This window comes from Pongo abelii, chromosome 4, assembly GCF_028885655.2.
Source record: "Pongo abelii isolate AG06213 chromosome 4, NHGRI_mPonAbe1-v2.0_pri, whole genome shotgun sequence".
Taxonomy (NCBI): domain Eukaryota; kingdom Metazoa; phylum Chordata; class Mammalia; order Primates; family Hominidae; genus Pongo; species Pongo abelii.
The window spans coordinates 73,901,530-73,927,220 of NC_071989.2; the positions used below are offsets into that span (position 1 = coordinate 73,901,530).

Genomic DNA, 25,691 nt, shown 5'->3' on the forward strand with positions numbered 1-25,691 from the left:
GAACAATTTTGATGAAGAATAAAGTGGGAAGAATTAGTATCCCCATTCAAGACCTTTTATAGCTATATAAATAAAGACTATGTGGTGTTAGTGGAGGCAAAGACACATTAATCAATGAAACAGTACAGAGAATCCAGAAACGAGCACACACATAGAACCAACTGATTTTTTGGGGGGGAAAAAGAAAAGCAAAGTAATTTAATGCAGGAAAGACACTTTTTAAGAAATGGTGTTGGAACAACTGAACACCCATAGAAAAAAATAAATCAAGCCTCACTGCTTACATAAAAATCAACTCAAAATTTATCATGGACTTAAATGTAAAATTAAAACCATGAAACTTTTAGAAAAAAAAAAAGAGCATTTTTCAGATCTATGCATAGGCAAAGAGTTCTTATATTTGACACCAAAAGCACAGTCTATAAAAGGAAAACCGATAAATTGGACTTCATCAAAATTAAAAACTACTGCTTTGTGAAAGACCTGGTAAGAGGATAAAAAAGACAAATGCCATACTGGGAGTAAATATTTTCAAAACAGGTATCTGACAAAGGACTAGTGTCTAGAATGGTATAAAGAATATCAACATGTATAAAGAACATACAAAATATACACATGTACCCACATATATATACACACACACATATACGTATGTTCAGAACTCAACATTCAACAGTAATGAAAAGATGTATAACATCATTAGCCATTAGGAAAATGTAAATAAAACCACAATGGGCTATAACTACACATGTGTTAGAATGCTAAGCACAAAAATGCTGGTGACAACACCAAATGCTGGTCACTCATACGTTTCTCGTAGGGACGTAAAATGGTACAGCCACTGTAGAGTTTGACAGTTTATTAGGAAACAAAACATATAACTGCCATAACAACCCAGCAATTTTACTCTGGGGCATATGTCTCATAGAAATAAAGACTTAAGTTCACCCAAATCCTGTTTATAGCAGTTTTATTAATAATAACCCCAAACTGACAATCCAGTGGATAAATACTTAAACAAACTGTAGTATATCCATAATATACACTACTATTCAGAAATAAAAAATAACGAATTAGTCAGTCTGTAGAGAATTATAATTAGTGAAAAAAGCTCATCAGAAGGGTTACATACTGTAAGAGTATTTACAAAACATTATTGAAATGACAATATTATAAAAATAGAGAGCAAAGTTTTGATTTACAGGGCTTAGGAAGGTGGTGAGGGCAAGAGAAAAGTGGATGTAGGTATCAAAAGACAGTATGAATGGTCGTTGTGGTGATGGAAATGTTCTGTGTAGACTGTATCAAAGACATTATCCTGCTTTGAAACTATACTTTTCGAAGATGTTACCACTGAGGGAAACCAGGTAAGGGACAAAAGGGGTCTCTATGTGATTTCTTACCGCTACATGTTAATCTACAATATTCTCAAAATAAAAATTTCGATTAAAAAAATCAATTATCACATATGTATGGGTCTATTCTGTTCCATTGATCTATCTTTACATTGATACTACACTTTCATGATTACCTGTGGCTTTACAATAAATCTTGAAATGAGGTTGTGTTAGTTTTTCAATTTTACTAATCCTTTTGAAAGTGTTTTGGCTTTTCTAGGTTCTTTACATTTCCACAAGTACTTTAGAATTGGCTTGTCAATTTTTTTTTTATTTTTATTTTTAGAGATAAGGTCTTGCTTGGCTTGTCGGTTTCTCAAATGGCCTGCTGGAATTTTGATTGTGATTGCTTTTTTTTTTATAGATCTGCTTGGGGAGAAGGGACATTTCTTTTAAAATTGAAACTTCCACTCAATGAATATAGCGTATCTTTATTTATTTCTTTAACGTCCCTCAACAATATTTTGTAAAATATGTTTCAGTCTTGCATACCTTGTCAGATTTATATTCTTAGTATTTCATTTTTTATGCTACTGTAAAAGATATCTGTAAAATTTTAACTTCTGATTGTTCCTTGCCAGGGTACAGAAATAAATTGATTTCTGCTAACTGATCTTGTAGACTCTTGCAACTTTGCTAAACTCAGTTATTAGTTCTAGAAGCTTTTTTGAAAGATTCTGTAGATACTTCTACATAGATGATCATTTCATCTACAAAAAAAAGACAGTTTTAAACTCTTTCCTGAAATCTGGATGCCTTTATTTTTCATACCTTATTGCAGTGGCTAGAATCTCCAGCAGAATGTTGAGTAGAAGTGGTATGAGTGGACATATTTGCCTTGTTTCTTATGTTATGGAAGGCCTTCAGTCTTTTATCATTAAGTATGATGTAACATTTTGGTTTTTTATAGATTTTGTATGAAGTTAATGAAGTTCTCTTCTATTTCTAATTGGCTCAGAATTTTTTATCAGAAGTATATGATGGACTTGCTGAACAATTTTTCTTAAAATATTGTGACAATAATATAGGTTTTTTTTTTAGTCTCTTAAATATCATGAATTACACTGACTTCTGAATGTAAAACAAATGTATTCCTGAAATAAAACCAACTTAGTCATATTATACTTTTTATATACTGCTGGATTCAATTTGCTAAAATTCTCTTAAGAATTTTTGCATCTGTATTAATAAGTAACTTTCTTTTCTTGTAATATCTTAATCTGGTTTTGTTATAAGGGTAATGCTGGTCTTATAAATTGAGTTGAGAAATACTCTCCTCCCTTCAATTTTTAAAAAGATTTTATGTACAAATTGTATTATTTCTCCTTTAAATGTTTTCTCATTAGAGAAGCCATTGGGCATGAAGTTTGCTGAAAGTTTTTAAACTAAACATTTAACTTAAGAGATACGAGGGTACTCTTCATATTTTAGATTTCTTCTTCAAACTTCTGCTGGTTTGTATCTTTCAAGTAATTTGTCCATTTTATCTAAGTTATCCAATTTATTGGCATAAAGTTCTTTAAAACATTATCTTCTCCCTTTTATATCCATATGATCTGTAGTGTTATCAATTCTCTCATTTCTGATATCAGTAATATATGCTTTTTCTCTTTTTAAAATCTCATTAGTTTGGATAGTGATTTTTCAGTTTATGGACCTTCTCAAATAACCAGTTTTTGGTTTTATTGATTTTCTGTAGTTTTGTTTTCCATTTCATTGATTCACCTCTGATCTTTATTATTCCCTTTCTTCTGCTTACTATGGGTTTAATTTGTTCTTTCTTCTAGTTTGTTAAGGTGGAAGTTGAAGTCATAGATTAGTATTGTAAGTTTGTCTCTAAGTACTTCTTTGGAGGCATACCACAAATGCGTTTTTATTTTCATTCAGTTAAAATTACCTTCTAATTTTCTTTTGCTCTTTTTTTGTTGATCCAATAGACTATTTACAATTACGTTAAATTATAAACATTTGGGAATTTTCTAAGTAGCTTTCTGCTATGGCCCAGAATCAGGTCTATCTTGATAGGTACACTTAAAAAAAAAAAAATGTGTATTTTGCTGTTGTTGGGTGAGGTGTTACATAAAGGTTAAATAGGTCAAGTTGGTTGATAGTGTTACTCAAGTCTTCCATGTCCTCACAGATTTACTGTCTACTTGTGCCATTAGTTAATGAGAAAGGTGTTGAGATCGCTGGCTATAATTGCAAATTTGTGTATCCATAAGAATTTTTATCTATGGTTATACCAGGATTTGTTTCAGATATTTGTTAGTAGGTGCATAAACACTTAGAATTTTTTTTTTTTTTGAGATGGAGTTTCACTCTGTTGCTCAGACTGGAATGCAGTAGCGTGATCTCGGCTCACTGCAATCTCTGCCTCCCGGGTTCAAGTGATTCTCCTGCCTGAGCCTCCCGAGTAGCTGGTATTACAGGCATGCGCCACCATGCCCGGCTACGTTTTTGTATTTTTAGTAGAGATGGGGTTTTGCCATGTTGACCAGGCTGGTCTCGAACTCCTGACCTCAGGTGATCCGCCTACCTCGGCCTTCCAAAATGCTGGGATTACAGGTGTGAGTCACCATGCCAGGCCAACACTTAGAATTTTTATATTCTCTTGACCAAATGACCCTTTTATCATTAGGAAAAAAAACCTCTTTATTCCTGGTATTCTTTGCTTTGAAATCTACTTGGTCTGACATTAAAATTGTCACTTTAGCTTTCCTTTTAGTAGTTGTCTCTCTTCTTTTTTTTTCTAGAGTTATAATAATTTCAGACTAACTACTGCAAACATGTCCCCAAAAAGTTATAAAGAACTAAGGAAATAAAACAGTAGCAATGGGAATAATTTCCTCTTCCACTTAGCAATGATGGATAAGGAGTTCACTTACTAGGTTTTATAGAGAAATTGGTTCCAATAAAAACAAAATATACAGAATATGCTGTCCAACACCAGCAGAATACATTCTTCTTAACCACACAGAACATTCTCCAGAACAGAGCATGTTAGGCGACAAAATAAGTCTTCACAAATTTAAGAAGACTGGAATTATATTGAATATCTTTTCTGACCACAATGGTATGAAAATGTAAATCAGTAATGAAAGAAAAACTGGAAAATTCACATACATGTAGAAATTAAACCACACACACCTGACCAACCATTGGGTCAAAGAAGAAATCAAAAGAGAAATTAAAAAAAATCTTGAGATAGATGAAATTACAACACACCACAATTTATGGGATTCAGCAAAAGCAGTACTAAAAGGGAAATTTATATGATAAATGATTTTATCAAGAAAGAAGAGGACAAAGTGAGGTGGTTCGTACTGTCTGTCAAAAGAAAAGAAAAAAAAAGAAAAGAAGGATCTCAAAAAAACACAACCAAACATTATACCTTTAAGAAACTAGAAAAAAAAAACACAATAAATGAAATAGAGACTAGAAAAACAACAGAAAAGCTCAAAGAAACTAAGAGTTTTTTAATAAAAAGATAAAACTGACATATCTTTAACTAGACTAACTCAGAAAAAAAGATACGACCAAAATTAGAACTGAAAAAAGAAAGTATAAGTGATGTCATAGAAATATAAAGGGGTGTTATATAAATATATAACTATATAAGAGAATACAAGGAACATTTATATGCCAACAAATTGGATAACTTACAAGAATACATTCCTTGAAACATAAAATGTATCAGGAGTGAATCATGAAGAAATCGAAAATAGGAACAGACCAGTAACAAGTAAAGACACTGGGTCAGTAATCCTCCCAACAGAGAAAAGCCCAGGACTAGATGGCTTTGCTGGTGAAGTCTACCAAACATTTAAAGAGCAATTAAGCCAATTCTTCTAAAGCACTTCTAAAGAACTGGAGAGAAGAGATCACTTTCAAACTTATTTTACAAGGCTGGCATCACCCTGATACCAAAGCCAGACAAAGGTAACTTAAGAAAATAAAATTACAGACCAATACACCTGATGAACATATATGCAACAATCTTCAGCAAAATTCTAGCAAACCAAACTCAGCAGCACATTAAAAGGATCATACACTATGATCAAGTGGGATTCATCCATGGGATACAAGGATGGCTCAATATATGCAAATCAATAAATGTGAAACACCACATTAAGAAAGGAAGGCTAAAAATCAAATGAATATTTCAATAGATGCAGAAAGAGCATTTGACAATATATGTGCTCGTGGATTGAAAGAATATTGTTAAAATGCCTACATTATCTAAAGCAATCTATGGATTCAATGGAATCCCTACCAAAATCCCAGTGGCTCTTTTGACAGATATATAAAACATAATCCAAAAATGTATATGGAACCACAAAAGACCCCATACAGCCAAAGCAATCTGAAGAAGAACAAAGCTGTAGACATCACATTCCTTGATTTCAAAATATATTACACAGCTATAGTAATTAAAATAGTATTGTACTGACATAAAGACAGACACATAGACCAATGGAACAGAATAGGAAGTCCAGGAATAAACCCATGCATATATGATGAACTGACCAAGAGGGGTGTTAAGAACACACAATGGGAAAAGGATGTCTTCAGCAAATGGTCTTGGGTCAAGTGTATATCCACATACAAAAGAATAAAACTGTACCCTCACCTCATGCCATATATAAAAATCAACCTAAAATGAAGATATCTGAAAACAACTTTATTCTATTTTCACACTTGGCTAATAATTTGGTTGAGAATATTATTTTGACTTGGATATAATTTCCCTTCCAAAATGTGAAGGCATTCCCCACATCTATTAGCTTTCAGGACTGCTTTAGAGAAGTGGAAAGCTATTCTGACTCCTGATCTTTGACTGATGACTTGTTTAATCCCTGATCCTGGAAGCCTGGATTATATTTTCCTTGTTCCCTGTGATATGAAGTTTTATAATGGTGTGCCTTTGTGTGGGTCTATTTTTAGCTCTGTGTTTGGTACTTGTGAAACCTTTTCAACTGTAAACTAAAGTCCTTCAGTTTTTGGAAATTTTCTTTCTGGGACTCATTTGAGTGAAGTATTTCCTAGACTAATTGTGATATATGTCTGGGAACCAAATAGGTGAAGAAAGTTCTCAGCCTTTAACTTCCTCCCTGCTTTCAGCTATGGTTAGTGTGTCCCAGTCTAAAGAACCTATGTCTTACCCTGTCTAGAAAATAAACCTCCAGTAGTCTGCTGGGGTGATGAAGGGAAGTCATCTGACTTCATAGGGGAAGGGAACTGAGGGTCTAACTTGGGGAGACTTCAAACCAATCCTCCTGTTTTTAGCCTTATATTCAGCCAGAGGTACCCCAGGATACAAATTATCATGTCTTTACGGGATTTTAGAATATATGTCGGGTTACTTCAAAGCTTTCCACACTGCTAAAGAATTTAGCTTTTTCAAGAGTGTAATCAGTTATCACTCATCTGCTTTTCAGTTTCCAAAATTTTACTGCTATTCCCTCCTAACTCATTTTCTTTGCCCTTGTGAGTTTATGTCTTTAAATTTTTTTCTACTTCTGTCATTTTAGTAGTATTTCAGTAGAGAACAAAAGTGTGTGTATTCAATCAACTGTCTTTACCCTGAAGCTGTATATACTCATATATGATATGACTCTTGTTTGCCCTCTTTGGGATTCTCTCCCTCTTTTTCCTTTTCAGCTTGTCCTAGCACCTTACATTTGACTTCTTCACTTACCTTAACTGGACATAATATGGAAAGCTTGATATTAAAAACAAAGTTTATTGTTTAATGTTCATCGATAATCTAAAGTAAAATGAATTTAAAATTTGTAACTCTCTCATTCCTTGTCTAAGATTATATTCACATAAGTTATATTTTATTTCAGAGTGATATTTACCATATTGCATTTTGTAGTTTACAAAGTAGTTTAATTTATGGCATCACGTTTACTCCCTAAAAACCCCACTGCAAGGATGAGCTATTTTACACACAACATGGGAAAGAAAGGGTTAAATAACAGGTTTGCTATCCTCTCTCTCTCTAGGGAGAGAGGAGGATGTGCCCAGGGAAGACAGAGAGTGACCTGGAGAAATCTCTCTGAAACACACTAACAACAGATCTCCTGGAAAAAAAAAAATGATATCTGTTAGCCATAGAATCCCTATTTATATAATTATCATTTACATCCTTTTAGTAGGATGTAACTGAGATTGCTTATGGTTAATAAACCTGGAATCTATGGATTTATGGGGCATAGCTCCCTGGAAAATGTAACTATCCAAGCATAAAATGAGTATGTTTCATGACCAAATCAACTTTCTTTGGTATAAGTAATAAAGAAACTTATGTTAATATTGATCAGAGTGGGTTATGAAGTAGAAAGGAAATACCTGGGGAGCTGTATTGGCATGCCCAGAACGCTCTGCTTTGCCTATGCCTCATGATCACTTGTATACTTGAAATTATTAGTGAAGCTTGATACTGGCTAAGATCACCGATCTGCATGAGCATCATTTGACAATCCAACATTTTGTGTTATCCCACAAGGCAGCTGAGCCTCAGGATGGTTAAGTGACTTGGTGAAAGTCATGTGCTAAAACAAATTGCCAAATAGGACTAGAAACCAAATCTTAAATCATACTTTGTCAGCCATTTGACACATATCCTAATGTGATGGGGGAAAAACAACAACAAAAAACATAAGCTGTGTGTCAGAAATAGACTTGCCTCCTGGATCTGTAATTGCTTAGCTGTTCAATCTTAGGCAAATAACTTGCAATATTTAAAACCTATTTCCTATGCAGTAGCTCTTACATAAACTATAAAAGAGATCTTAGTAAGTATAATGGAAAGCGTGATATAACATGACAGAACATTTACAAACATTTCTAAAGAATGGAAAAAAAAATTGCTTACTTTTTTCCTGTAATGCCTGCAATTTATTCAGTTCTTCATTCTCTTCATCGCTATCTTCACTACTTGTACTGCTGACATCCAAAACTATGTCCCTTTTAGGGTCTACTCGGAGAAAATTGCGGCATTCAAAAGTCAGGTGACCAGCTAAGTGAAACAAACAAAAAAAATGTGAATGATAAAACTATAGATACGTTATGTATTTTTGCATGTTTTGCTGCCTCACGGTAACCAGTAAGTACAATTTCAATAATATAATGTAGACAGCTTTAACTTTCATTCAGTTGGTAGTAGTTTGGTTATTTTCCCTATACTTTTCCATGAATGCAATACTCAGAAAGAACTTTTTCCTTTCTTCATCAGAACTCCTTATTCAATAAGTATTTTGGGGGGCCACTTCTTACGGATTTCAAAGTATTGAGTTATTCTATTTCCCTTTCTAAAAATACAGTAATATCTTTAACTAAACTAAGTAAATAAAAAATACCATCATACTTGGGATTTTATATTGTATTCCTTTCCCATACCTTTTCTTTCTCAGTTTGACTAATGTACTCATACAATTATATACCTTTCATTTAATTAAAGTCGGCATAATAATATACAAGCATTAATATAACTGAATGTGCTTTACTAAAGAATACCTAAACATTTAATTCTTACATCATTTCCCTAAAGATTCTACCCTACAAGAAAACTACAACAGTTATCTACTTATGTATATGTTTTGGAAAGTCAAATATTACAAACACTACAAAAGTACAGAAAATAATATAACCAATACCTAAATACCTATCATCCATATGTTAACATTTTGTCATGCTCACTTTCAATTCGTTTAAGGAAAAAGCTCACTCGCATGCCTGTGCACACACACACAGCTGGAGAGCTTGTATCAACTTTTGGAACACTTTCTCAATCTCATTCCATTTTTTTTTTTGTCGTCTGAAGCAACTGCACTGAAGTTGGTCTCTATCATTCCCAAACAACATATTGTGATATGTATTCTTAAAAAAATAAACTCAATTATACCTATACTGCAATTTTTTCCTGCCACCCAATATTTTGTGATTTATCTATGTTAACATAACAGGTATAATTTGCTCATTTTATCTAATCGATAATGTTCTACTGTATGAAAATTATATTTACTGTACTATTGATAGAAACGTAGGTTGCTTACAGTAGTTTGCTATTATAAACAGTGTTGAAATGGGCAGTTGTACATGTCTCTTTGTGTACATGTATTAGGTTTTCTTTAGGGTAGCAGCTTTCAAGTTTTCTTAACAACTGACAACAGTAAAAAATAATGCAAACAAGTGCACTCATACACACATTCATGGATAAATACACCCTAATACACAAAAATGGAAACAAAAGTTAATTGAAAGATTTCTATATTCAATGTTCAAAACAACCAAGGCTAATGGTGACCAAATAATTCATTTCACGATCCACTAATGATTCACTACAAATCTATGCTAGGGGTTGTTTCTAGTTGTCTCTTATTTTGTAGGTGAAGTCCTTTGGGAGTCCTAGGTTTATACCAGAGACTCTCTAAATAGAGTTTCAATTTGGCTTGGGCAGGGCCCTTGGCCTTATTTTTATCCTCCGCATCTTGCCAGCCCATGAAAAATAGAAGTTCAAGAGCCTAGGGTTCATCAAATACCCTCAAGGCTCAATCCCCGGAACTTCTCCTTTCCTTTGGTTGTTGGCCTTTGAATATTCTTTAATTCTTTATTTTTTTCTAGTGTATTAATGTATCTAAAATATGTATTGCACATTTTAAACAAGTTTCTTAGTTGTTTCTTAGTCTAGTCTGCCACATTATTGGAACAAGTTTTCCTCACTGTGATTTCCTAACAAATGAATCATTCAGAAGCACTCTTTTTAGCTTCCAAACATATGGAGTTTTCAGGCTTTGTATTTATTGTCAATCTCTAAATTTCCTACACTGCTATCAGAGAATGGGATCTGTATGATATTAGTTCTTTGGTAATTGATGAGACTTCTTTTGTGGCCTAGGATACAGTAAATTTAGGAAAGATTTGTTATGTATTTTGAAAACACAGTCACATACAGCATAATGGTGTTTAGGTCAGTGATGGACCACATAAACAACATAGGTCCCATAAGATAATAATACTGTTCCTTGTCAATGTTTAGATATGTTTAGACACACAAATACTTACTACTATGTTACAACTGCCTACACTATTCAGTACAGTAACATGCTATACAGGTTCATAGCCTAGCAACAATAGGCTATACCATGTAGCCTACGTGTGTAGTAGACTATACATCCAAGTTTGTGAAAGTACACTCTATAATTTCCACACAAAGATGAAATTGCCTAATGACACACTTCTCAGAATGTATCCCTGTTGTTAAACAACACAACCATATATTGCTATTTGTTGAAAAGGGTTCTATATCTGTTTGCTTGTTCAACTCTTCTCCATCTTAATTTTTTTTCTCTAATAACTTCTGATAGAAGTACTTAAAATTATACAAGTATTGATTTGTCAATAATTGTTATTATAAATAATGTTGAAATGAGCAGCTGTACATGTCTCTGTGGGCATACACCAGGTTTTCTCTAGGGTAGACTTGTCAATTTCTCCTTGTAATACAGATTTTGCTATATATTTTGAGACATTAGTAAATGTTTGAAGATCATTACTTTATCTTTTTAGTTTATTGTTCTTGAGTTTCCACTTATCACCAGTAGTGCTTTTGCCTCAAGAGTCTGAAATTATAATGGTTCTGTTATAGTAGGTAGCTAGTCAGGCATGAGTGGAGCAGGAGAGGGCTCCCCCACTCACAAAAGAACATCAGGCAACCATCAAGTGCTGGTCCAGCAGCTGTCACACTGTCTCTCTAAAATGATAATTGGTCACAGCCAGTGCCAGGGAGAAGCAGTTTCTGAACAGATAAAAATACCTGAAATTGATAATCAGCAGCTTCCAATAAGATCTCAGGAACTGGGCAAGTGGACTCGAGCATATGCATTAAGAGGCAAAAATGAAGGAGTATGAGCTTCTGGGGGCATTCCACCAGAAAAGGGAAGAAAAAGCCTCAGGTGAACATGTGTACAACTCCAGTAAACACACTGTGCATGCTCACCTCCCAAGCACAGGTAGGGCACCATGCATAAGAGAAGAATGAAGGGAAAGGGGTGCAAGACACTGGAAGTAAGCCAGCATGTAAAATGCTAGGTTCAATGTTAATTGGGGCACTTAACCTCAAGGTGCCTGTCTGGGCCTCTTCCAAGTAAATTTTCCTTTCTTTCGTTCCTGCTTTAAAGCTTTTTAATAAACGTCTACTCCTGCTCTGAAACTTGCCTCAGTCTCTTCTTCTGTCTCACGACCCTCAGTAGAATTCTTTCTTCTGAGATGGCAAGAATAGAGGTTGCTGCAAACTTGTACGGATTCACCACTGGTAACTAGGATACCCACCACCGCTAACAGTTCCACTAGTGCTCTTTTGTTTATTATTCGTTGGGTAATATGAAATTGCCATTTTTGTAGGTAAAACAGTGGAATATCAGCAATGTTCAATCAAATATGTGTTTTTTCCTTGTCCCTTTATTTTGAAAATTTCTGTGTAGTTTTTAGCTTTATGTGTAGTTTTATTAATCACAACACATAGTTGGACTTAATTTTTTAAATTTGACTTAATATCAGCACAATTTTTAACATTAATTTCTTAGCACGGGAAAAATAGTTCCTGCTTCACTGGAAGCCATGTAAATTCACTCCTCATACTTACATATACTTACAAGTTATAGGCTGAGGTTGCCAATTCTTGATTATCTGTTTTCTTCTAATTATCTTATGGGAACTCAAACACACTATACGCATTCTTGCTTCTTTCAGTGAAATTTTTTCTAATCCCTGCTTCACAGCCTTTTTAAGGAGTCTGACTTTATGTGAGGGGCTCCACCCTTGCCATACTGCCATCCCCAGGGCTTGAAAGTGTCACTCCACAGCTCTTAAACGCCTACCCAGTAGGCCTGTGGATCCACTGTTTTCAGCTAAGATTCCCTGCTCTAACTTTGAGCTCGTTTTCTTGTCTAGCACCTGGGGATTTCCCTTTCATTCATTCTTTTGAGCTGGGTTTTTTGTTGTTGTGGTGGTTGCTGTTGACATAACACTTTTTTCTCCTGCATTGTTACGTGTTTGCAGCAGAATGGAAGGCTTTCTAGGTTGGTTTGGCTTGCCTCTTTGATCAGAACTCCTGATGATACAGGCTGGGCATGGTGGCTCACGCCTGTAATCCCAGCACTTAGGCAGGCTGAGGCAGGTGGATCACTTGAGTCCAGGAGTTCAAGACCAGCTTGGTCAACATGGTGAAATCCTGTCTCTACTAAAAATACAAAAATTAACTGGGCATGGTGGTGCATGCCTGTAATTCCAACTACTCAGGAGGCTAAGGCACAAGAATCACTTGAACCTGGGAGGTGGAGGTTGCAGTGAGCTGAGATTGTGCCACTGCACTCCAGCCTGGGCAGCAGAGTAAAACTGCCTCAAAAAAAAAAAAAACAAAAAAAAAACTCCTGATGATCAATCTTTACTGTACTTAAGCTAGCTTTGTACCCAAATACCTCTCATCCTCTCATTGAAATGAATATTTAAAATAAATAAAATGCTTAAATAATGACCACACTGGTAGCAGTCTCTGCCCCACATCCATTTTAGCTTTGCTTCAAGCAAAGTGACCCTAAGGTGATAAGACAAATTAATTGCGAAACTACAAATAAAGTTTCTTACTGATTTTTTTTTTCTATTGGGGAATAAGTTAGTGAAGCCTAGGTAATAACTGTGTTGCAAATTACAGTTCTTATGGCTAGCAATCTAAATGTTCTTGTAGCAAACAATGTAGAAGAAAAAAAAAAGGTGGAGGACTCACCCTTCTTGATTTTAAAATTTATCATAAATCTATAGCAATCAAAGCAGTTGGTACTGGCATAAGAATAGACACACAGACCAATGGAATAGAATTGAAAGTCCAGAAATAAACCCACACATACATAGCGAACTGAGTTTTAGCAAGAGTGAAAGTCCATCCAGTGTGGAAAGAATTGTCTTTTCAACAGATGGTACAGAGACAACTTTTCCACATGGGAAAGAATGTAGTTGGACCCCTCACCTCAGACCATATGTAAAAATTAACTAAAAATGGGTCAAATAAAATAAAATATAAAACCATAAAGCTCTCAGAAGAAAGCATAGGAGTAAATGTTCATTACCTTGGATTTGGCAATGGATTCTTAGATCTAACACCAAAAGCACAAGCAACAAAAGAAAAAAATTGATAAAATGGTCATCAGAATTGATAAAATGGTCATCTATCTGGTAGAGCTTAATATCCAGAATACATAAAGAACAACTATAACTCAACAAAAACACAACCCAGTTAAAAAATGAGCAAAGGGCTTGAACAGACATTTGTCTATAGAAGAAATACAAATGGTCAATAAGCACATGAAAAGATACTTAACATCATTAGTCATTAAAGAAATGCAAATCAAAACCACAATGAGATACCACTTCATACCTATGAGGATGATCTGAATTGTTTCTACTCACAACACTTCTGACATCAAATGTGTGGGTTTTTTCCACACCGACAGCCAGTTCTCCAACTTTCTGGACACTAACTGGGTGTTCAACAATTCAGTTCAATTCTGTTACTACCCAGGGTTAGCACAAGTTAAGGGCTCAGACCCACAAGACTATTCCCATTTCCGATGCCTATAGCGAGTCTAGGCCACCCATACTTCTGACCAGCCAGCTTTATAAGGTCAGGGGGTTCCCACAACCCCATCCTCTAATTCGAAAATTTGCTAGAAAGGCTCACAGAACTCAGCAAAACAGTTTACTTACTATTACCTGTTTATTATATAGCACGGAACTCAGAACAGCCAAATGGAGGAGATGCATAGGGCAAAGAAGGAGCATAGAGTTTCCATGTGCTCTCTGTGTGCCACAATCGCGGCACTTCTGTGTGTTCACAAACCCAGCAGCTCTCTGTACCCAGTAGTTTAGGGGTTTTTATGAGGGCCCCATTAGATAGGCATGATTGATTCAATCACTGATCACTGGTGATTAAATTCAATCTCTAGCTCCTCATCCTTCTCCCCTTTCTAGAGGTCTGGAAGTGGGGCTGAAAGCTCCAAATTTCTAATCACATGGATTGTTCCTCTGGCAACTGGCCCCCATCCTGAAATTATCTAGGAGCCTCCCAAGAATTGCCTTATTAGTATAAACTCAGGCATGGTTGAAAGGGGCATGCTATGAATAATAAAAGATGCTCCTATCACCCCTATCACTCAGGAAATTCCAAGAGTTTTAGAAGCTCTGTGTCAAGAACCAGGGACAATGACCAAATATACATTTCTTATGATCATAAATGGCTATTTTTTAAAAAGGAAAATAACAAGTGTTGGCAAAAAGGTAGAGAAATTAGAGCCCTTGTACATTTCTAGTGGGAATGTAAAATGGTATAGCTGTTACGAAAACCAGTTTGGCAGTTTTTCGGCCGGGCGCGGTGGCTCATGCCGTAATCCCAGCACTTTGGGAGGTAGAGGCGGGTGGATCACGAGGTCAGGAGATTGAGACCATCCTGGCTAACACGGTGAAACCCCGTCTCTACTAAAAATACAAAAAAGTAGCTGGGCATGGTGGCACGCACCTGTAGTCCCAGCTACTTGGGAGGCTGAGGCAAGAGAATCGCTTGAATCCGGGAGGCAGAGGTTGCAGTGAGCCGAGATGGCACCACTGCACTCCAGCCTGGGCAACAGAGCGAGACTCCATCTCAAAAAAAAAAACCAGTTTGGCAGTTTTTCAAAAAAATCAACATAGTAATTCTGCTCCTATGTACATATCCCAAAGAATTGAAAACAGGGACCAAACAGATACTCGTACATCAACATTCACTGCAGCACTTGTCATAATAGCTAAAATGTGGAAACAACCAAGTGTCTATCCACAGTGGAATGGATAAACAAAATGTGGTATACACATATAGAGAAACAATCCAGCCATTAAAAGGAATGATGTTATAATACATGCTACAACATGGATGAACTATGAAAACATTATGCTAAGGGAAATAAGTCAGACACAAAAGGACAAATATGTATGATTCTACTTATATGAAATATCTAGAATAGACAAATTCGCAGAGATAGACAGGTTAATAATAAGGGCTGGGGAAAGGAGGGAGTGGAGAGTTACTGGTTAATGGTTACAGATTTGGGGCAATGAAAAAGTTTTGCAATAAATAGTAACGATGGCTTTACAACACTGTGAATGTATTTACTGCCACTGAACTGTATATTTAAAAAATGGTTATAATGGCAAATTTTGTGTTATATATATTTTAACACAATTTTTTAAAAAAGCAAATGAAAAGGAGCATGGCATAGTATCAAATCTTACAGATAACCAGAGTTCATATCTCAGTTTTCCCACTGACTAACACAGTAACCCTGGGCCTCAGTTTTCTGATTTGGAACAATAACAAAAATAACAACAAGTATTGAGGATTTACTGAAGCCAGTCATTGATCCAAACACTTGCATGAACTCATTTAATCTACACAACTCTATGGGATTAGGTACTATAATGATCTCACTTTACAGACAGGAAACTGAAACACAGTGGTCAAGCAATTTGCCTAATGTCACATAGCTAGTAAGTGCCAGCAGAGGTTTGTACCTAAGTAATCTGGTGCCAGAACCACTTGTCTTGAATGTTCATAAAACTGGAGATCATGAAACCTATTTCACAGAGTTATTTTAAGAATAAAATAATATCTTTCATGCAGTTAGTACAGAGACTAGCATCAAATAGGTATTTAATACACGGTACCAGGTTATGACCATTTATTTCACTAATACAAGGACAAGCATATTCTCCCCTTTCCTCCCTCCAGGAGTAGCTATGCCACATAATAATAATAATAATAAAAACCCTCCAGTTTCATGTTTCATTTTGACTGTGCAGATAAAAATCTGTCAACGCATACACACACAAAAAAACCCCTCTTGTTTTACAAATAGGGTACCCAAATGTCTACTTCTGGGCTTACAGAATATATAGACTATGCTAACAGCTACTAACTTAACCAGGCTTTAGCTCTATCTAAAATCCTCAGATTTGAGAACACACAAGCTATTTTATAAGCTTTTAAATTCCTAAACCCAGTTCATTCCACCAAGCTTCCACATCCCTAACATTTTGGTTCCTCCCCTAAAAATGCTGGCCTCTTCTGTAGTCATATATTCTTTCTTGAAGTCTTTTTTTTTTCTTTGAGAGAGGGTCTGGCTCTCTTGCCCAGGCAGCAGTGCAGTGGCACAATCTTAGCTCACTACAACCTCTGCATCCTGGGCTCAAGCCAACCTCCCACCTTAGCCTCCCAAGTAGCTGAAACTACAGGTGCACGCCACCACGCCTGGCTAGTTTTTTTGTTTGTTTTTTGTAGAGATGAGGTTTCACCATGTTGCCCAGGCTGGTTTCAAACTCCTGGGCTCAAGCAATCTGCCTGTCTCAGCCTCCCAAAGTGCTAGGATTACAGGCATGAGCCACTGCGCCTGGCCAGCTTCCTTGGAAGTCTTATCCTCATATTTATCTGTTTTATTTCCCCACTGACCTAGCTGATCACTGCCCCTTTCCTAGTCTTTTTCAATAGATTCTTAAACATGTAACAGTCCTATGTGCTCACATAGTGTTGCCACCACACTTAAGGGATATTTGGCTCTTCCTTGAGGGCATTTCTCTATAGTTAATTATCCTTTACATCAGTATTATTAGTAGTCTCCAGGCTTCTCAATATTGTTTCCAAGTAGTAATCCTTAACTGTCCACTCAGCTCCCTGCTGCAGGTTAACAGCCCCATTCATTGAAATTTTTTGAATGTGGCTCATACTCTAACTCTTTACCCCAAGCCCTGCCACGAGCTTGAATGGACAGCCTAGGTTGTTGGATAGCTTTTCTGGGTTCCCTGACATTCTAGATTCCATGGCCACACTATGGTCCTTGTTATCATCTGCAACTGTTTTATCTTTGAAATTTTAAACTCCAATATTAAACTCTGACTGTGTCTTTCATCCTTCTAGCTTTTTCATTCATTTACACTTATGCATAGATCTGTTTTTGATTCTCATTATGATTTTCATTTCCTTAATACCTTCATTTTCTCCCAGTCTCAAATCTCTTATTACTGACAATATGAACAACCTTTTACAAGTCTGACTCTTTTATATACCCTTGTTCATCCTCATTGCAGACAAACGAATCTGACTCAAACTTACTATTTCTCTGGGTTGTTACCCACCACTCCCCCACCACCCCACAGAGTGGTCAGGCAATGCTTGAGTGTAACAACCACACGTTCATGCATATTAGCATTTTTTATTTGTCCTTAGTTAACTTCCTCTCCTACTTCCCTCAATGACTTTCCCAAACTGGTACCTGTCTCAAAACATTCATCACTCAGTGTCCTGTCCTACTCAAACTCCCTACCTAAGGAGGCAGTCCTGTCTTCTAATTTACAAACAAAATTAAGATTACCACGCTGGATCTCCTACGTTCTATCACCACCTGAAAACATCTATATCTATTCTCATTCAGTTTCTTCCAAACTTCAGAGGTATCCTTGTCATACCTCTTAGAAGAACTTGCTTAATCTTTCCTTATCTCCAGTATTTGCAATATGTCCTCTAATGTTTCCCTCAGTCTATACCAACATTTTATACCTTAAGAAAAAAGAAAAAACCCTCTCCATTTATCCCAGTTTCTTCCAGAAATTACCTAATGTTTCCTACCTCTCTCATGGAAATTTCTTGAAAATGGAGACTACATTGGCTTTCTCTATTTCATCCCCCACCACTCAGGCCTGAATCTACACAGTTTGTTTCATGACCTACAACTCTACTTAAACTGATCTTGCTAAGGGAAGTAAAGCATCCTACCTGCCAAACCCAAAGAACATTTTTCAGTTCATTTCTTATAACTCTTATCTGTTGCACCTGACAATTTCCCCCACATCCTTTGGCTAATGTGATGCTACATGCTCTTGTTTCTTCTTCCATATTTTCCTGGTCACTTTTCCCTCGGTTTATGCCTATATTATTTTACTCCACCATCTGATATTTTACTCTATGAGGAGTCTGTTGTTATTCTAAAATATGTTTAATTAAATATCATATAGGTCAACAAAATATAAATGTGGAGCAAAAAGCTTGGTTGTTTCTAGGAAACAAAAGCTGTACTTTTAGAAAGATGTAAATAAGTTGCTTTTAAAAAGCAATTGACAAATTCGGCAATGGCAATAAGACTGTAAAAGGAAAAAAAGAATCTAAAATAATGGGACAAGGTACCTGCTTCTCAAAGGGAATGCCATTGGCATTTGGGGCCAGAATGTTCTTCATTGTCCAGGACTGTCCTACCATTGTAGGACGTTTATAATCTTTGGGCTCTACATAGTAAGCGTCATAGTGCTGCACCCTTCATCCTGTTGCTGACAATAAAAAAACACCTCTACAGATTTCTAGGGAGGCAGTACCACCTGTGGTTGAGAATTAATGATAAATTTCTTTACAAGTAACTTCTTGCCTACCTTTGAAGAAGCAAACTATAAAAAATAGAAAATGCATTTCAGATGTGGTTTACACACATAAGACTGAACACCAATAAACAGACATATAAACAGGCAATAAAAAAGTGACAAATTTATATTTGTGTAAAATGTTAAAGGTATTTACATATTTGTTTTTATTTCCTGCTGCTATGATCGACCACTGGGTCTACTATACTAATCTTTTAATCATACTTTCTGAGAACTATCATGATTATTTGAGACATTTATCCCATAAATAATCCCAAGGCCTAGTGTCCTTGCTGTTTTTAAATATTCCAAAGTTACCAACTTAAAAAGAAATTCTAATAAAAACTCATTATCGAAATAACTCTTTTTCTGTGAATTTCTTTTTTTTTTTTTTTTTTAGACAGAGTCTTGCTCCGTTGCCCAGGCTGGAGTGCAGTGGCACAATCTTGGCTCACTGCAAGCTCCACCTCCTGGGTTCATGCCATTCTCCTGTCTCAGCCTCCCGAGTAGCTGGGACTACAGGCGCCCGCCACCACGCCTGGCTAATTTTTTGTATTTTTAGTAGAGACGGGGTTTCACCGGGTTAGCCAGGATGGTCTCGATCTCCTGACCTCATGATCCACCCACCTTGGCCTCCCAAAGTGCTGGGATTACAGGCGTGAGCCACCGCGCCCAGCCTGTGAATTTCTTTTAAGTTAATTTTGCTAAGGAAATTCTGCCACAGAAAGGGAGACCCATGTTATTTAATAATATATTCAAACTTAACTTGAAACTTTAAAAAACAATATATTCACTATTGAAATATACTGAGAAATAAGCTTTTTCTATCAAGTATTGAAATTCTTTAAATTGTACAATCTGAACAACTATTTTTGCAACAAAAGAGAGAGAATATTCTTTTGTAAACAACTGAAAAATACCCATATTTTTGGGCATTAAAAATATTTCAAATCGTCTTCTTGACCTTTCTCTTACCTTTATACAAGCAATACAAAAATTCTGGCCCCCAAATAAAAGATAAGCTAATTTGTAAATGCAATTTCTATTAGAAAGACTTGTAAATTGAGAAGACCTTCATCTTTAATAGCTGTGGAGATGTAAATTTAACACAGAAGGGACATATGACTAAATTTTTCCACAGGAGACAAATCAGAAATTGTTTAATAACTAAATCACTAAAATCAAAGATCTAAATAATAAAGCAAAAATAACGAAATATGGAAATATTGACAAAACTATTTGCTGACTTGGCTTCTCCTAAAGAATTCTAATTACTGCAGATATTTCCATTGTTGTCTTAAAATAACCATGAGGATACTACATCAACAAATATTCTATTTCCAGAAAATGAATTTAATTGCTTTCCTCAAAGTGTTAGGTTAAAAGAAGTCCAAGTATAGAGACTGGTATTAGTAGACAGACTGGGAAATCCATTCCAGATTTTGAAGTAAATGAAGCATTTGTAGGTTCTTAATTCTTGAATAAAGAAATGAGGCAGGTAAGTCAGCAATGATTAAAAGAAAGTAAACAAAGCTTAAGTTAGCAATGGTTGAAAGAAAGTAAACAAAGCAGAAATATAAACAAATTTGAAAATAGAAAAGATTTCATTGCACTCATTTCTTGTGTGCAAGTACATTCTTCAGTTTTCATTTATGTGAGTGACATATATAGTTATATATGCAATTTTGCTACTTGAGCAAGCTTCCCTTGAGCCAGTTTTAGCTTTGCTTGGAAGTATGTGACTTGTTCTCTCAGCATTCTTTTAATGTGCCCTTCTGATGGAGATTTATGCCGAGTACTCTCTTATCACATGTTCTTGCATGAACATCTTTTTGTCAAATCACTCTTAGTTGGTAAAACATAATAACTCTTCAATGAATTGGAGTGTATTAACAATCCAGGCTAATTCACATGGTCTGCAAACGACTTAGAAAATAGCAAATATTGTTGCTATAGCTGTTACTAAAGCTTTAGGCATTACTATATTTAACTAAAGAATATTTACTTACAGTATAAAATTACAAATTTATATTTATAATTACACATGCTTAAGTTTACCTTTTCATTCAATTAATCATAATGGAGATTAATAATTGTTTAAATCAAGTTTTCACCCATGAGCAGAAATTCTGAGACCAATTACATCTTTAAAGTAAATGCAATAAACACAAAAAATCTTCATAAATAGTTTGCATTGCCTTCACTTTTTCTCCTAGTATGTGGAAAGGGGGAAAAGAATAAGTATGTATATAGTTTTTAAAAAATATACTTTCTCCAAACTCCTTAATCTACCACTAACCACCTGTATCTTCATGCTACTTTTGGTAGTCATCAGATACATAGCTACCTTTTACTGGGTCTAAAGCAGGGAAGAAAAGTGAATATTTACTGCTAACAGAGGAATTTCTGTAACTAGATGTTAGCTTAGGGCTAAAGGACTATGCAACTGCGCCCCTGAAATCAGGATGCTACGTTATATTGCCCAAAGAGGCCATGATTCCAGTATGAATAATGCAAAACATGTCATCTTTTAGAATACTTACGGTAGCCACATTTTTTACAGCCTGCTCTGACACTGTCCTTGTTGCAACCTGAAATACAATTGGATAGAATTTTAGGAAGTAAATAAATATGCAAAAACTTAAAAACTTTATTGTATGAAAAAAGCTAAGAAAATCCATTTGTTACAGAATTTCTGTTTTTTGTTGTTGAGACAAGGTCTCACTCTGTCACCAAGGCTAGAGTACACTGACATGATCACAGCTCACTACAGCCTCCAGCTCCTGGCTCAGGTGATCCTCTTACCTTAGCCTCCCAAGCAGCTGAGACTACAGGCATGTGCCACCACACCTGGCTAACTTTTAAATTTTTTTGTAGAGATGAGGTTGTGCTTTGTTGCCCAGGTAATCTCAAACTTCTGACCTCAAGTGATCCTCCTCTGGCCTCTCAAGGTGCTGGGATTGTAGGTAAGAGCCACTGCACCCAGTAGAATTTATTTTTTTAAGAAACAGCAACAACAAAAAATCATCTCTGACCCAGCTTAATGACTTACTAAATTATATGACTCTTATAAATCAACAGAAAGGCCAATTTACTCAAATTATTTGACAAATACATCGATAATATTTTTTTCTAATTCAATATAATAAGACAAACACACAAGGCCAATAAACATAAAAAAAAGCTCCACATCACTAATCATCAGAGAAATGCAAATCAAAACCACAGTGAGATACCAACTCACAGCAGTCAGAATAGCTATTATTAAAAAGTCAAAAAACAACAGATATTGGTGAGGCTGTGGAGAAATGGTAATGCTTATAGACTGTTGGTGGGAATGTAAATTAGTTCAGCCACTGTGGAAAGCAGTTTGGAGATTTCTTAAAGAAATTAAAAAGTCAAAAAACAACAGATATTGGTGAGGCTGTGGAGAAAAGGTAATGCTTACAGATTGTTGGTGGGAATGTAAATTAGTTCAGCCACTGTGGAAAGCAGTTTGGAGATTTCTTAAAGAACTTAAAACAGCACTATCATTCGACCCAGCAATTCCATTACTGGGTATATATCCAAAAAAAAAAAAAAATCATTTCACCAAAAAGAAACATGCACTCACATCTTCATTGCAGCATTATTTACAATAGCAAGAACATGGAATCAACTGACGTGCCCATCAATGGTGGATTAAAGAAAATGCAGTACATATACACTATGGAATACTATGCAGCCATAAAAAAGAACAAAATTACATCCTTTGCAGCAACATGGATGCAGGTGGAGGCCATTATCCTAAGTGAATTAACACAGGAACAGAAAACCAAATACCACATGTTCTCATTTATAAGTGGGAGCTGAAACATTGGGTACTCATGGACATAAAGATGGCAATAACAGATACTGGGGACCATTGGGAGGGGAGAGAGGACAAGGGTTGAAAAACTGTTGGGTACTATGCTCAGTACCTTGGTGATGGGATTTGTACCCCAAACCTCACCATTATGCAATATATCCAGGTAACAAACCTGCACATGTATCCACTGTATCTAAAATAAAATTTGAAAAATAAAAGAAAGTAAAAAAAAAAAAAAATCTAGCAAACAGTTAAGAGTTTAAACATTCCAAGAATTCTACAGCATTGAGGAAGAAATTCCAGGGTACTCTGGCCTGTCCCTCAAATGTAAAATAATTTATATATATATATATACATACATACATTAAGGTTAACAAATATTTTCCTGTTTTTCATTAGAAGGAAAAAATATCTAATTTCTTACAGGAATTGGTGAAATTCCAGAACATTTACTGTAATTGCTAGGTATTATAAGAAATATCTAAATTCAACATTCAAATTTTGACAAAACAAACTAGTCATATATCCACCCAGTTCTGATAAATATTTACAAATACAGTAATCCTGTATAATTAGTAGTACATGCAGGCAATGCTGAAGATATAGATACCAGAGAAAAATTAAAACTGATTTCTTTTTATTGTGATAAAATATAAATAACATACATTTACCATCTTAACCATTTTAAAGTATGCAATTTAGGTGTATTAAGTACATTCACAATATTGTACAACCATCATCACTATTCATTTCAAAAACTCTTTCATCATCCCAAACACTAACTGTATTCATTAAACAACTGACTATTCCCTCTTCCCTCTAGCCCCTAGTAATCTCTATTCTACTTTCTGTCTCTATGAGTTTGTCTATTCTAGGTACTTCATATATATAGGGAAATCATACAATATTTGTCTTTTGGGCCTGGATTATTTTACTTAGCAGAATGTTTTCAAAGTTCATCCATATTATAGCATGTATTAGAATTTTATTCCCTTTTATGGCTGAATAATATTCCATTGTATGCATATATAGTTAAAACTAATTTTATCCTCCAATAGTGGCTTCAATCAACCAACGAAAGCCCAGTATAGTATTATTCCATTTTCTTTTTTTTTCCTTTTTCTTTTTCTTTAAGACAGAGTCTCGCTCTGTCACCCATGCTGGAGTGCAGTGGTGCGCATCTCGGCTCACTGCAAGCTCTGCCTCCCAGGTTCACGCCATTCTCCTGCCTCAGCCTCCCGAGTAGCTGGGACTACAGGCACCCACCACCACGCCCAGCTAATTTTTTGTATTTTTAGTAGAGATGGGGTTTCACCGTGTTAGCCAGGATGCTCTCGATCTCCTGACCTCGTGATCCGCCTGCCTTAGCTTCCCAAAGTGCTGGGATTACAGGTATTATTCCATTTTCTTGGTAAAGGGCATATAATTTCCAAACCCTTGAAATGGAGATATAATCCTAACTAAATAATATATTTAAATACATACAGTCCAAACATAAAACAGTGCTAATTTAAAAACAAATATGATTTTAAAACTATTTCTTTAGTGTTATGAAGTTAAAACATTAGTTATTTTCCCCTTAAATTTTAATATTATTTTAAAGTATACATTATTGAGGTGGGGCATCATAGCTTATGCCTGTAATCCCAGCAGTTTCAGAAGATTCCTTGAGGCCAGGAATTTGGTGCCAGCCTGGGAAACATAGTGAGACCACATCTCTACAAATTCTTTGTTTTAATTAGCTGGTCGTGGCATGTGCTTTTAGTCTTAGCTACCTGGGAGGCTGAGGTAGGAAGATCACTCGAGCCCAAGAATTCACGGTTACAGTGAGCTATGACTGCGCCACTGCACTCCAGCCTAGGTGACAGAGGGAGACCCTGTCTCTAATTATTCTAGTAAAAGTACAGTCTGTTCTACTACAATACTTGTTTTAAAAATGCAAGTATTGTTCTAATGTAATTGATACATTGGGGAAAAATTTGAGCATAATGTGATTTTCATCCACATAAAACACTAAGTAAATGCAGAACATTGCATCCAGCTGATCTGAACCACACAGGAGTATACAAAATACACAAGCACATATATCTCAAAACATTTCTAGTGACCTCAGTTCACCGAAATGTTGTGAACATCCATCAACATCTGGTGTTACAACTTTTCATGGATTTCTTATTGCCCTCTTACTGTCACTTCATAACTCATAAACTGCAACTCTTCTGAAGCTCACTTGCACAGCAAACTCCAGGTCTTTTAAGAGGTAAAATGTCATACTTATTGTAGTATTTATGCATTTTTTTAACCAATTAACGTGTAAAACTGTGCTACTGTTTCTATTAGGTTCCTACCTTTTTTTTTTTTTTTTTTGAGACGGAGTCTCCCTCTGTCACCCAGGCTGGAGTGCAGTGGTGTGATCTCAGCTCACTGCAAGCTTGGCCTTCCAGGTTCACACCATTCTCCTGCCTCAGCCTCCTCCTGAGTAGCTGGGACTACAGGCGCCCGCCACCAAGCCAGGCTAATTTTTTGTATTTTTTTTTAGTAGAGATAGGGTTTCACCATGTTAGCCAGGATGGTCTCGATCTCCTGACCTCGTAATCCGCCTGCCTTGGCCTCCCAAAGTGCTGGGATTACAGGTGTCAGCCACTGCTCCCGGCCCTTTTTTTTGAGACTGAGTCTTGCTCTATCACCCAGGCTGGAGTGCGGTGGAGTGATCTCAGCAAACTGCAACCTCCGCCTCCCGGATTTAAGTGATTCTCCTGCCTCAGCCTCCTGAGTAGTTGGGATTGCAGGCGCCTGCCACCACACCCGGCTAATTTTTGTATTTTTAGTAGAGACGGGGTTTCACCATGTTGGTTCCTATCTTTTTTTAATGTGTCATTGAAGCTTTTGAGCATTGTGCTCTAATCCCATTGTTTCCCTGTAAACCCTGTCATAGTTAAAAAAAATATGTTATATTG

At 35.9% G+C, this 25,691-nt stretch overlaps 1 protein-coding gene across 2 annotated transcripts in view; it reads right to left on the reverse strand.

Moving 5' to 3' along the window:
• SREK1IP1 (SREK1 interacting protein 1) overlaps positions 1-25,691 on the reverse strand; it is a 50,519-nt gene that overhangs the window by 14,625 nt on the left and 10,203 nt on the right. For both annotated transcript variants that reach the window (XM_009240744.4, XM_054556406.2), the window contains exons 2-3: positions 21,431-21,478; positions 8,278-8,421 (exon numbers count right to left, since the gene is read on the reverse strand). In XM_009240744.4, the coding sequence (XP_009239019.3) occupies positions 8,278-8,421; positions 21,431-21,478 (192 nt within the window). The remainder of the gene's footprint in view (positions 1-8,277; positions 8,422-21,430; positions 21,479-25,691) is intronic.